Source organism: Pollicipes pollicipes, unplaced genomic scaffold (genome assembly GCF_011947565.3).
Source record: "Pollicipes pollicipes isolate AB1234 unplaced genomic scaffold, Ppol_2.1 Scaffold_3087;HRSCAF=3621_pilon_pilon_pilon, whole genome shotgun sequence".
Classification (NCBI taxonomy): domain Eukaryota; kingdom Metazoa; phylum Arthropoda; class Thecostraca; order Pollicipedomorpha; family Pollicipedidae; genus Pollicipes; species Pollicipes pollicipes.
The window spans coordinates 45,997,664-46,011,514 of NW_023596225.1; the positions used below are offsets into that span (position 1 = coordinate 45,997,664).

The 13,851-nt window shown below is 58.9% G+C and overlaps 1 protein-coding gene across 4 annotated transcripts in view; it reads right to left on the reverse strand.

The window, feature by feature from the left end:
• The window catches only part of LOC119114859 (coronin-1A), a 40,725-nt gene extending 30,529 nt beyond the window's left edge, over window positions 1–10,196 (reverse strand). For 3 of the 4 annotated variants that reach the window (XM_037238910.1, XM_037238914.1, XM_037238909.1), the window contains exon 1: window positions 10,117–10,187. In XM_037238910.1, the coding sequence (XP_037094805.1) occupies window positions 10,117–10,155 (39 nt within the window). In that variant the 5' untranslated portion in view covers window positions 10,156–10,187. Of the gene's footprint in view, window positions 1–10,116 lie in introns of all 4 variants that reach the window. The other variant, XM_037238912.1, reaches the window with a different exon arrangement.
• Between the last annotated feature and the right edge of the window lie 3,655 nt (window positions 10,197–13,851).

A 13,851-nucleotide genomic window follows, 5' to 3' on the forward strand; every position in this document is an offset into this window, starting at 1 on the left:
GCCGCGAAAATATCACAGTGCTACCCGAAGGTAGCACCTCGGGGCTAATCAGCACGGATCACGGCGAAAGTAGCACCCTGCTGGCCGTGCTCGCCATCAAGCCCGAGGTGCGGCCTGTGGCTCGGCGTCCAGCGCCTTTACGATGCAGGAGCGCGGCTGGAGCGGCGGCCGGCAGCTAGAGCTCCGGGCAGGCTGCACGCTCTCGGCCGGTCCCACGCTATCGCCGTCGCTTCCGCGCGCGTCGGTCTGCCCGGGCGGGCGACGGCAGTCTTTCCGGGCGGCCAGCGGCGGTGGGAACGTCGCGGCCAGGCTTCCGGGCTCGGCCACTCGCGACTCGCCATCGGCTGATGGCCGACCAGCGACTCATGAAAGACCATCGGCGACCGATCGCGGCGTATGGTCGGCGACGATGACTCGCGAGCACTGGCTGGTGATTGGCTGGTAACCACTGACGCGTGATGACGAGCGCAAACTAGTGATCGGCGCCCAAAGACTCGGAGCGGCCGAGTGATGGGGAGTCCAGGACTGCCAATATCAGAGGCCTGCACGAGACGCTGTAACCTGTCAAGGGTTCGCGGGTGACGTCGACCCGCGCCCGGTCACACGTGAGCGGCCAGATCGGCGGCTCCTCCACCGCTCGGCCAGGTCAGCGGCTCCTCCGCCGCCCGGCCAGGTCGGCGGCTCCTCGGCCGCTCGGCGGCCAGGTCAGCGGCTCCTCCGCCGCCCGGTCAGGTCAGCGGCTCCTCCGCCGCTCGGCCAGGCCGGCGGCTCCTCCGCCGCTCGGCCAGGTCGGCGCCTCCTCCGCCGCTCGGCCAGGTCGGCGGCTCAGCGGCTACTCCGCCGCCCGGCCAGGTCGGCGGCTTCTCTGCCGTTTGGCCAGGTCGGCGCCTCCTCCGCCGTTCGGTCAGCGCCGGGCCGCAGGCCGAGCGGCGGCAGGCGGGACGCGGGCCGTGTTTTTGTGCCGACAGGTGACGCACGGCGCCGCTTCACGCCCGACCGCGAGGGACGGCGGCAGGTCACGTGACAGCCCGCCACGCTAATGACCGCCGGGCCCAGGTACCCTCGGAGGTAATTACCCTCCGGCGGGTAGGGATCGATCTGAGTGCCCCAATAGCGTGCTCACGACCATAGATTGGAGCCTGTACGCGGCCGGCGCCCGTCGCCCACAGACCGTTCGGCTACGACCTGAAGTCGGCGCAGCGCTGGACGAGACACTACGGCTATGGGAGGCTGCATGGCCAGGTGCGTCAGAGCGTTGGCTCACGTGTCGCAGGATCGCTGCTGTTTCATCAGCTGCTTGAGGCCAGGGCTCGTGGGAGCTATTTTAGTCACAACGCTAAACAGACCTCGAGCCGTGGTAAACATTTCCTTGCGGCGCGTTCTCTGAGTGCCGTGCCTTCAGTCCATCAACAAGACATCTGTAGAAGACAAATTGATGGTGGCACGCGACGGATGAGGAGCGAGCGGAGTGAACAAACGCCAAGCACTGATGAAACTCCGCGCCACAGCGGAAAATTGGGACGCAGCCTTTCATTGGACGGAACATAACAACGCTTGAGCCTCTCCAGCTCTCCGTCATGGTCTCGAGCCTTCTGCTTCACCGGCCGTGGTGACTGAGGCCCCTTCCAGTCTCATGCGGCTGCCACTGTTCGCTTGCTGTTGCTGCCCCGGTCAGTTCAGGGTCTCCCAGCCGCTTGTGACGCCGCTCAGCTCCGCTCTGAGGTCATCTCCTTAGCTCCCTCCCCATGGCTCTGCGGTCCTTTCGCCAGCTCGCTCGCACGCTATGGCTCTGCGGTCCTCCCCTCAGCTCGCTTGCCATGGCTCTGTGGTCCTCTCCTCAGCTCGCTCCCACGCCATGGCTCTACGGTCCTCCCCTCAGCTCGCTTGCCATGGCTCTGCGGTCCTCTCCTCAGCTCGCTCGTTCGCCATGGCTCTGCGATCTTCGCCTTAGCCCTCTCACCATAGTTCTACCCACCCTCAGCCCGCCTTCCAGCCCGCTCACCCAACGACGGGGTCCAGCCTCTCCGGTCGCCGGTGACGGCAACTTCGCACCGGCGACCGGCGCAGAGCGACCGGCGCGGAGAGAGCCGGCCGACCGGCGGCTTGGGCCGGGTCTGCGGCCGGCGCCGACTGCGGTCTGGAATCGAGCCCGCCGCCGCCCGGTCCGGCACCTGCCAGTGACCGCGGCCGGGCACGGCGGAGCCGCCGCGGGGCGCAGCTCACCGCACCCCAGCAGATGTCCGCAGGGTGGCGCAGACCGCCGGCCGGGGCGGAGGTCAGTGGACTGTGTGACGGACCGTCCCCCAGACCGCCACCGCCAGCTTCGACACCGCTAAACCGACCCGGCCAAGATGGAACGGACGCAACTGTGCTGCGGTTAACAATCTAGAACAGTCGGGTCGGACTGGAATCGGACTTGCCATACTTCAGAAAACGGCCTGGGTTATAAAATGTGCCGTGACCTGACGTGGCTTTTACAAGGAAGCATAGGCAGACCGGGCCAAAATGAGACCATGACCGCCAAATGAAGTTAAGGTCAGACCCAGGCTCATCCCACTGTACCATTACACATAAACATGGCAAATGGACATGTAAGGTGTAAGAAACGGCAGCATTTATATATATATATATATATATATATATATATATATATATATATATATATATATGTGTTTATATATGTCGATGAAAGTACAATTTTTTTGGACTGTATGCGCAGAAAAGAGACTTACGGACTACAGGAAATATGGGTTCAGGCAGTAACTATAAGAGGACATATTATCCCCCAAAATATGTGGTCCGTCCTACTGGTAACGCGTGTCTTTCCAGATCCCTGTGCTGCAAGCTTCCGCTTCCCGTGCTCTGCATTTTTTAGCTCCATCATATGTGGCGTGGGGTCTGCCACGAAAGAGCACTTACATAATAGCGCCGTGTAAATGTAAGGTTTCCGCGACTGAGAAACAAAGCCATGAGTTGGTCTTCTGCCCGTTGAAATTATTTTGAGGATTATCTACAGGGTGCCCGGTTGACCGATTCTGACGAATATAATTCCAGAATACGTTCTACCGGTGAACCACGAGCAACCAGCTTCGGCAAGAACCAATGGCTTATCCGGAGTAGGCGTAGCACGTTCTCACGCCCCCAAAACATGCATAGGCCATGTTAATTCAGATTTTGATGACGTGCTGATGACCGTTGACCGAGACCTGTGACACTGTGGCACCTCTTCTCCGGTCGCTGTGGCACCTCTTCCCCGGTCTGCTCGCCGTGGCACCTCTTCTCCGGTCGCTGTGGCAACTCTTCCTCGGTCTGCTCGCCGTGGCACCTCTTCTCCGGTCGCCGTGGCACCTCCTCTCCGGTCGCTGTGGCACCTCTTCCCCGGTCTGCTCGCCGTGGCACCTCTTCTCCGGTCGCCGTGGCACCTCTTCTCCGGTCGCTGTGGCACCTCTTCTCCGGTCGCTGGGGCACCTCTTCCCCGGTCTGCTCGCCGTGAGCGCCTGTGCGGAGGGCCGCACCTGGCTAAGCCGCCGAGCCGACCCCCGGCGTCCGACGAGAGAAACCACTCTAACACCTGCCAACCGGCACCTGGGGCCGGCTCGCGCTGTCGTGACCAGCGGCCGGTCACGGGCCCTGCAACCCGGGACAGCGGGCAGAGGCCGGCCACAAACAGAGTAGGCGGGATGGAGAGGGGAGCTGCCACCTGCCACCTGGCACCTGTGCCCGGCTCGCGCTGCAATGACCGGCGGCCGGCCACGGGTCCTACAGCCCGGGACAGCGGGCAGACACCGCCACCGGCTGAGCGGGCGGGATGGAACGAGGGCTGACACCTGCCGCCCGGCACCTCGGCCCCGGCTCGCGCTGTCGTGACCGCGACCGGTCACAGACAGCGCAGCAGTCCCAGGTCAGCGGGCAGACACCGGCCACCGGCCGAGCGGACCGGATGGAAAGAAGGGCCGTCACCCGTCGCCCGGCACCTGGGCCCCGGCTCGCGCTGTCGTGACAGCGGCTCGCCCTGTAGCGACCGGCGGCCGGCCAGGGGCCCTGCAGCCCTGGACAGCGGGCCGACACCGGCCACCGGCCGGGCGGGCGGGATGGAGAGAAGGGCTGTCACCCTTCGCCCGGCAGGCCACCCCCGGGGGAGAGAGTGGACGGCGCGGCTTCCGACAGCAGTCAGCGAGACAGACCGGCAGGGAGGAGATGACAGCGGCCTGTCGTTCAGTCCGCGCAACTGAGGAGAAACTGTCCTCTCGCTGCCAGCAGAGACCGTGGACTGAGAGGAAGCTGTCGCCGAGGCTCGGGCACACGCCGGCGGGGAGGGCGCAGCGGAGAGCTGCGGCGACGCGGCGGGCCAGCAGGCGGAGTCAGAGAGGCTCCGGTGGCCCGCGGCGCGCCGGTCACATTGCTGGGAGAAGCTGTGTCAGCGGCCCGCGCCGGCGTGGAGAGAAGCACAGTGAGCTGGCAGCACGGCCCGGGCAGAATGCAAATCGGACGGAATGGAGAGAGAATGAGAAAGCAATCGCCCGTGGCGCTGCTCAGACATGCACGACTGCGCCGAAGAGTCGGCCAGAGCACCAGCGCATGCACTGATGGTGCACTTTCTCAGCACCAGTGCAAATGAGCGGTTTGGAAATTATTGAATAGAATCCCATCCGTTCGACGTGGCCCCATTCAAAGTTTGATTGGTTCAGGCACCAGAAAAGATGCAATTAAAACGGAAAGAACTTACTGTTTCTGATGTTTTCCATCCATGTGACACCAAATCAACAATCCACGACAGTACATAGCAGAGCTCGTTACAATCTTGGACTATATGGGCCAGCCGGATTCAATAGTTGTAACCGGTTAAAAAATAAATCCACTCAGCAATCCGTTATTTTCAAAATTCCACAAACCCATGCGACTCAGTCTTCTGCAACACATCAAGGTTTCTGCGTCATCAAAATCGATGTGTCACTTAGTACACGTACCTGACGTGAAATGTCAAATCTGGTCAAAATCATCCACGTTTAAGTAATAACGTGACAAAGGACTTGTAGCTCCGTTCTAATTCATTCGTTCTGGCCAAGCTCCGTGCTTGATCAGACCCTAATCCGCGCTGACCGGTCCATATATAGACTAATCTAATCTGTGGGGCCCTCCGGACCACCCCTGTAATTGGATTGTTCCTGCTAACAGTTCCGTTTTAAACAAAGAGTACAGCGTAGTCGTTTTCCGAATTTTGATTTTCAGGTTGCAGCCTAATCCAACACACTTCCTTTGATCAATCCACCAACCAATCCGCCTTTTCAACAAAAAACAAAACAAAACAAAAAACCAAAACGATGGGGTCCAATCGGCCACACACAACAAAACCATTTCTCCTAATCACCCGAAGCAATACACCATATTGCGGCTGGACTTTACATGTACTGTCAAACGTCGCATAGTTTGGCACGATCACTACTTCTTGCCATTGAATTTTTCATTCCATTCAAATGAACTCGCTCCCCTCAAGCTTCTGCTCCGGTCAAATCCCAGTTCGTGCTGATTGGAGATCTCCCTATCCGGTCTAGCTCGATCCATGGATTTCTCCAACTTCCGACGACCTTAAGTATCACGATATTTGTGTCTCAGTCCACTCCGCTAAAAGCATTGTTTAAATTACAGACGACTGCTGTTTGGACTAGCGGCAGTGCCGTATCTAATTTAAACACACCTGAAGTCGGCTTCAGCGCGCGCGGACATTCATTTCGCTCGCCGCGAACGTCGCGAGCCCCGCTGAAGGAGCCGTGACCTAGAGAGCAGGCTTTTAATGACATATCTGTCCTAGACTTCACCAGACGGACAGGTAATTCGGCGGTCCCACGACCGACTGAACACCGCACAACAAACAGGCGTCGCCGGCCGTCAAGCGACAGAAAGTCCCACAGCCGGCGGCGGCAGCGCACGCAGAAAAACAACGCGTCGGTCCGGAGCCGGCATCCGGGACAGGCGGGCGCCGGCCAGGGCCCCATCAGCGCGCGGTTAGCGGCGGTCCAGCGCCGGCAGCGGCCGTGAAGACTGCGCGCTTCCCTCGCTGGCGGCCCCGGCAGCGGACAGCGGAAAATCGGCGCCGGCCGTGCGACCGAGAAACGAGGACGACGCTGCTCGAGGCGCCCGATTGCCGATGTGTTCTCTGTTTAGCGGTATCCGAAGAGACGTTGTTCGAGTGAAGTTGGAGCTGAGAGGCTCGGTGCTTGTTGTGTGTCGACTGGATGTGAGAGGCTCTGTCAGTTTTAGGGAACGTTACCAACGGGCCAGAATCCTTCCCATCAAAAATGAAACAGCACGCTCACCCCCGGATCTGAAGCCGTCACACACTTGTAACAACATTTTAATATTTTCGCACTTGCGATTAACGCGTAAAAAAACACTGGCAAGCAGCCAAACGGACACACGACACCATCGCGAACTGCACGTTCCAGACGGGAGGCCAATGCACCCATGCGACACCTGCGTGAGGAAACGGAAGCGGCTGCGCAGCGGGGGGGGGGGGAGGGGGGAGGGAGGGGAGGGGCACAGCGTGGTCCCACCTGGTGGCGCCGACACATGTGTGGCTGGAGGGGCGGATACCGCGCTGTTCACACCCCGTCGCGGGGACTGTTACACCGCTCCCGTACAACCCGTCCGTCTGACCCAGACAGCGTCATCGGCCAGCTGCGGACGTACGACGTTTGCGGCTGCACCGCCTGACACCCATCGCGGGGAAGGGGGGGAGGGAGGAGGAAGGGGGGAGGGAGGAGGAGGGGGGGGGGCGCATCCCTCCGGCTCCCGGTCCGCTCGCCGCGCCGGGCCGGGCCGGGGCCGACCGGCCGACGGTTGCCGCAGTGCCGACTCGCGCGGCGGTGAAGCGTGCCGTGACGCGAGGGCGGCGGCAGCGCCCGAGCCCACGTGCCCGCCCCCGGCCCCCACCGCAGTTTCCCCAGACCACGGTGGGGCGTCGGGTCCCAAGCCGGCCATCTCATGTAGGATTTCACCAGGACGTTTTTACGCGAGCGGTCCTCTCGTAGTGTGGGCGAGACGGTCACTTTCACTGGAGAGTCCACCAGACCGAAACAGCGCTCCTTAAACCCACGTTAGACATGGTCTGGTACGCGGGAGCCTTGCAGATTCGTGCACGTACCCTGATTGAATAGCTGGAATCAAGCTGGAAGTAAAAGTTAATAGAGCGGTGCCGTTTCACTACTTAGCGAGGCAGCGGACCGGACCAATCGTGCATCTAATGCACATGCCCATCGACATGAGCCGCTAAGTTTATTATTGATCGGCGTTGTTGCCTGCATGAACCACGAACACGCCTGCAGCGAACGGGTCGGGTTTGTGGGTGACTATTTTCTCATCTTTGTTTAAGGGAGTGGGGGTGGAGGGGGGGGGGGGGAAGTACGCGATGAACGAACAGATCGCCCTATGCTGTTAACGTCTGGTTCTCCACAGCGAAGTGCTTAATTTTCGCACACAGAGAGGCATAAATGTAGACAGAACATCCAGTCTACTCTCCGAGGTGAGATGACGTACGCACAACCAGCATGAAAGCCGGCTCCAGCTCCTGAGGACTTCCACTGGATAACCTGAAAGACCCAAACATGTTTGCCATGTAGCCATCGTAGTGCCGACAAACTTCCGGCAATTAGGCAAAACTTCTCGAGTCACGTCCGCTGGCTCCACGGCCCCTCCTTTTGCGGGGAAGTGACAGCGACGAACGGTAAGCGGGTGGGCATTGGCGATGCTGTTTTCAAGCGGAAGAGCGACGCCATCAACAGTCGGGATCACACCGGCGCCGCCGGTGCTGGAGCTGTGCATGAATTGGCAGGAACCAGCGACAATGTCGCCTAAACCGCGCCGGCTCTGAGTCGGTACTCAATGTACGTACACTGGTAGTGGTGCAGAGGTACACTGGTAGCGGTACGGAGGTCCGCTGGTAGCGATACAAGGATTCAATACGAAATTGCTCCCGAGCTGCTACGCTCCGGACAACAAATCAGCAAACCAATCCCAGAGGCGTGGCAGACCAGTTCGGCCTCTGCAGCCCAGCTGTGCCCCCACCGCTCATGCCCATTTCATGTGTGCACGTACAGGTGGGCACGGAGCAGCGGTATCATCGATCGCGTTTTATTGGCCGCGTTAGCCGCGCGGGCCATCCACACCAGGGCCGCTGCTAACAGGGTCTGAGCCAGGACCATCCAGACCAGGGCAGTTGCTAACAGGGTCTGAGTCAAGACCATCCAGACCAGGGCCGTTGCTAACAGGGTACGAGACAGAGCCATCCACAACAGGGCTGCTGCTAACAGGGCCTGAGCCAGGGCCACTGCTAACAGGGCTCGAGCCAGGGATATCGACACCAGGGCGGCTGCTAACAGGGCCTGAGCCAGGGATATCGACACCAGGGCTGCTGCTAACAGGGCCTGAGCCAGGGCCACTGCTAACAAGGCTCGAGCCAGGGATATCGACACCAGGGCTGCTGCTAACAGGGCCTGAGCCAGGGCTATCGATACCAGGGCTGCTGCTAACGGGGCCTGAGCCAGGGTCCATCCACACCAGGGCGACTGCTAACAGGGCCTGAGCCAGGGCTATCGATACCAGGGCTGCTGCTAACAGGGCCTGAGCCAGGGTCCATCCACACCAGGGCGGCTGCTAACAGGGCCTGAGCCAGGGCTATCGATACCAGGGCTGCTGCTAACAGGGCCTGAGCCAGGGTCATCCACACCAGGGCGGCTGCTAACAGGGCCCGAGCCAGGGCCCCGCCGCCCCGTGGCGCAGAGCTGTCTGCAGTGCTAGGGAGACCTGGCGGCGATAGGTGTATGCCGCGGCCACGCTAGTGACATCCAGAGCGTAACGGCCGTGGCTCACGGGTCTGCCTAGTGACGGACGTGGCTCACGTGTCTGTCCCGTGACGGACGTGGCTCACGGGTCTGCCTCGTGACAGACGTGGCTCACGTGTCTGTCCCGTGACGGACGTGGCTCACGGGTCTGCCTACTGACGGCCGTGGCTCACCTGTCTGCCTAGTGACGGCCGTGGCTCACGTGTCTGTCCCGTGACGGACGTGGCTCACCTGTCTGCCTAGTGACGGCCGTGGCTCACGGGTCTGCCTCGTGACGGCCGTGGCTCACGGGTCCGCCCCGTGACAGACGTGGCTCACGTATCCGCCTCGTGACAGACGTGGCTCACGTGTCTGCCTCGTGACAGACGTGGCTCACGGGTCTGTCTCGTGGCAGACGTCGCTCACGGGTCTGTCTCCTGATGGCCGTGGCTCACGACTCTGTCCCGTGACGGCCGTGGCTCACAGATCTGTCTCGTGACGGCCGCTGGCTCACAGATCTGTCTCGTGACGGCCGTGGCTCACAGATCTGTCTCGTGACGGCCGTCGCTCACGGGTCTGTCCCGTGACGGCCGTGGCTCACGGGTCTGTCTCGTGGCGGCCGTGGCTCACGGGTCTGTCTCGTGACGACCGTGGCTCACAGATCTGTCTCGTGACGGCCGTGGCTCACAGATCTGTCTCGTGACGGCCGTGGCTCACAGATCTGTCTCGTGACGGCCGTGGCTCACGGGTCTGTCTCGTGGCGGCCGTGGCTCACGTGTCTGCCTAGTGACGGCCGTGCTCAGATCTGTCTCGTGACGGCCGTGGCTCACGGGTCTGTCCCTGACGGCCGTGGCTTACGGGTCTGTCTCGTGGCGGCCGTGGCTCACGGGTCTGTCTCACACCTGGCAACCGCGTGCGACGAAGCCTGCTCGGCGCAGATGACTCGCTCGAGTCCGAGGACAGATAGCGCCGGCACAACGGACGCTAGAATAGCAGAGTGAAGCAAAAAAGGTTGGTGCTAACAACAAACTTAGCCGAAGTACTTAATTGCCGCACTACTAAGTTTGCTTATGGTTTTTGTCGATTGTAAGGACGATTTGCGCCTTTTTCCACACCAAATATTCAGCAGCAAGCACGTAGCTCGCACCCTGAAAGACGTCGTTATCAAGGCACCAAAATACACACATTTACATGGTAACATTGCAGCACACTGTTCATTGCGCTCGCGACCCGCTCCCCCCCCTTTGACTCGCTCGCGACCCCCAACCCTCCTGTTCAGGAAAGCTCGTGCTCCACTTACCCGACCCTTTGGCTTCACACACTTTCTGACATCCACCATCCTCACTGTTTGTTGGCCGACTACTCATCCACGGGGCAACGTTCATGATTGCTGGTCTGGATGCGCGAAACCGGGGAGGTGTGGTGCGTCGCCAGCGCCATCTACATGATATTTCATCAACGCATAGTTAAGCCGGGAATCCGCCTGGAGTTATCGTCTGCTTGATCCTGTCTGTTCCTTACCCAGCGGCACAGGCAGAGGGGGGGGGGGGGGGGCACGGGGGGCACGTGCCTTCCGGCTGCCAAGCTGGCGACACGGGGGTGGGGTCCCCTGGTCCATCCGGAGGCCCTCAGAGGAATACAGCATACATTGGTCCTCTCCCTGACGCGAGGGGGCCCTCTGACCCGCGCAGCCCAGATCGAAGAAAGGGGCCCTTTGCTGGCACATGACCCCCTGTTAGTCACTGTGGGCCCCGTAACGACACAGGGGCACGGAGCCGACTGTTCGCTGGCGGTGGTCTCTGGCCAACATCGAACGCCACATTGTTTCAGGGCGTCGTTAATAGGTGCAAGAGGCCTTTCAACTGATATTTCAGGTAACGACCCTACGGGCCGGGATCCTTTATGTCACCCACAGTCAGCCCTTCATGCCGTTATGTCTTCCAATGAGACCTTTGATCGTCGGTTCCGGAGGGGCCCCAGACACCTTTCGGGCCTCATCGACCACTGTCACTGGTTGCTTGGGGTCCTTTACCAACACAGGATCCCGTGTTTTGCACTGTATGCCCATGACGGCTTCAGGGGCTCCTACCAATGTAACTCGCTGGTCCCGGCCTTGTAGCTGCTTGGGAGGTGGGCCCTCAGGTCCATACCAACACGGTGTGCCCACTGTGCGATACTGGTGAGTGAGCCCCTGTGTTGACCTGGCATCCACAGTGTCTAACAGAGGGTCTTGTGTTGGAGAGGGCCCCGAGTCGATCAGGAGCAGTGTTCGTCAGTAGCGTTCCTCAAAAGAAAAGGTCAAGGCCTTATTTAAAGGATAAAGGGCCCGAAGGGTCTAAAGAGCCGGTTCAAACGGCCGGCTGAAGGTCATATGAAGGACCTTCGCAAGTTGGGCCGTCACCTCTCATGTCAGTCAGAAGGCTTCCTGCACTGATTGTGGACCCCTGGGACAATGCGGTCCTCTAGGTTGGCCGGAGAACACCAACGCCGAACAGCCGGCTCCGTGTCGGTCTGAGATCTAGGAACTCATTTCCTAAGCAGAGACAGGGCTGCGGCGCGCTGTTTTGGATGGTATGAGTCCCTGTGGTAGTCAGGGGCCCACGGCGCATAGCATGAAGTTAGCGTCGGCAGGGAGCCCTAGTCGGCCAGAACAGGACATTTGCTGACGAAGTGCCGAGATGGGACTGCTCATGCCAGAGGGCCTCTTGCGTTGCTCGGGGTCCGCTGAGAGTGAAAGGAGGCAAGGAAACTTATGATGAGAGACCATAATAAGACCGTGGAGCAGGCTTATGTCAGTCAGGGCCCAAATATCAAACGGGACTCCTCCACCCCATGCCAGTCAAGGGTCCTTCATGCCGAACTGGATTATATGCGCTAACTATTGGACCCCGTGTGGCGATGTATCATCTTGTTGCATCAACCACATCTCCTGCGTCGATCCAGGGCCAGCCGTCCAGGTGAGACGACCTCCCGGGTCAGAGAAGGGACTGTGCATACTTTATCCCTCTAAGAGCTTCCTGATCGACCATGTGACCACGCCACCGTGTTACCAGAATGGCAATCGGCACTGGTACGCGCCCTGTGCTCGGAAGAAATGGCCCTTCAGCCCTTAACCGGCAACGATAACGTACCCCACAGTGTTCCACCCATAGGGCCCCTAGCCTACAAGCAGGTAAGCGGCCTAGTTAGTGTTTAACAGAGTGGATCGAAATGGGGACAAAAATGAGACAGACCAACGCATTTGTGACCGGGAACGCTCAACCTTTTGCAGAATCGACTAGTGAAACAAATTACACACACGTGTTCAGCCTCCAGTGTGGTGATCTTAGGAGGAAGGACAGTGCTGGCTACAGTTGCAATTTCAGTAAAACCGAGCGGCGTTGGTCGTTGCAGGTAACATCAGACAGCAGGCGCTGAGCGGAGGAAGAAATGCTTACGAATGTTTGTCAAAATCCTTTCGTACCGTGCAAAGATTAAACAGGGAATATGCCTCACCTGTACATTTCTGAAGCTGTTCTCAAAATATATTTAGGGCTACACCAACGCGAATAAGAAGTGTTCTACCTTTACTTGTCCTGGTGGCGGACCCAGGCTTACGGGTCTGACTCGCACCTGGCAACCGCATGCGACGGAGCCTGCTCGGCGCAGATGACCCGCCTGAGTCCGAAGGCAGATAGCGCCGGCACAATGGATGACCAAGTAGCAGCGTGAATGAAAAAGGTTGGTGCATAGCAACAAACTTAACTAAAGGAGTTCTTTGCTGTATTACGAGGCTTACTTATGGTTTTTGTTGATCACGAGCATGCTGTGTTCCTTTCTGCACGACAAACTTTCGGTAGCAAGGATGTAGCTCGCATCTTAAACATCTAGGCACCAAAATACATACATTTACGTGGTTAACGTCGCAGCACTCTGTTCATTACGCTCGTGATCTCCCCTCCCCCCTGCCTGTTCAGGAAAGCTCGGGTCTCCTAGAGCTTGGGCTTTCCCCCCCCCCCCGAAAATCGCATTACGACCATTCAATTTTAGGGTTAATATGTAGGCTATTTGTGTAGAGAAATCCATCTTACTTTGTGCAGCTCTTGAAAACTGGGCGTGCTACGTATGCTGCGCATGCATGGAGCTTGCTCATCTTCGCTAGACATGGTGAATCCTGTCATTTGAAGGCTAAGGATTTCGGAAAAGCGTGGCAAAATAAACTTACGTTGGCTACTTCTTACCATCAAACTGCAGGCACAAACTTTATTCCTAGTTTGTTTACGGCTAGCCGGCTCGTCAGTGAGATCAGCTGATGGCTGCTGACGAATGCAGGGTTTTGCTTTGATTGTTACGAAGGAGTGCCATATATTCTAGCATTAAAGCATGCATTAAGAACGTGATGCATAAATATAATATGTGTCACAAACTCAGCATCTAACGGAAATGACACATACGACGTCGGTGGCGCGTAAAACGTATGTTCGGTAATTGCGCGTAAAAAAATAATCGACTCGTATCCGACTGTTGCTCTCAGGCTAAGGGCCTAGAAAAATTGTCATTGAACAACCTCGGACACGTGTACATAAAGTAATTAGCCATGCCAGTATGCAAAGCGAACAGGCGAAACGCCCTGGCGTTCGCAAACACACGTAGGGTTATCGCAGCAGAGTCCTTCTGACGTCATCGGAAGAGCTCACGACCAATGCTGAGGGGCCCAGAGCGATCAAGAGTGCCCCGGCCGATTAAGAGTTTGGTCCCCGTCGACGGCGTAGACTCTCCGATAATATGGGAACGCAAAGCCAGCAGGCCGTCTCCGTGGTCTACAATGTCCGCCCCGGTAGCGTAAAGGAGAGACGCTGTGCTCGCAAAGCAGAGGTACTGAGCAAGGGCCCCAGAGCAAACGCGTAGCTCGGCTGTATTGAAATGGAAAGGTCAGGTGATAAGTGGCCAGCGAGGGTCAACCCAGGTCCCGGGCGGGAGAGTCGTAGCATTGCGAGGTATGGCCTGTGTAGGGCCCTCCATTCAAAGAAGAAGTACACAAGACCCAGTGTGGAGG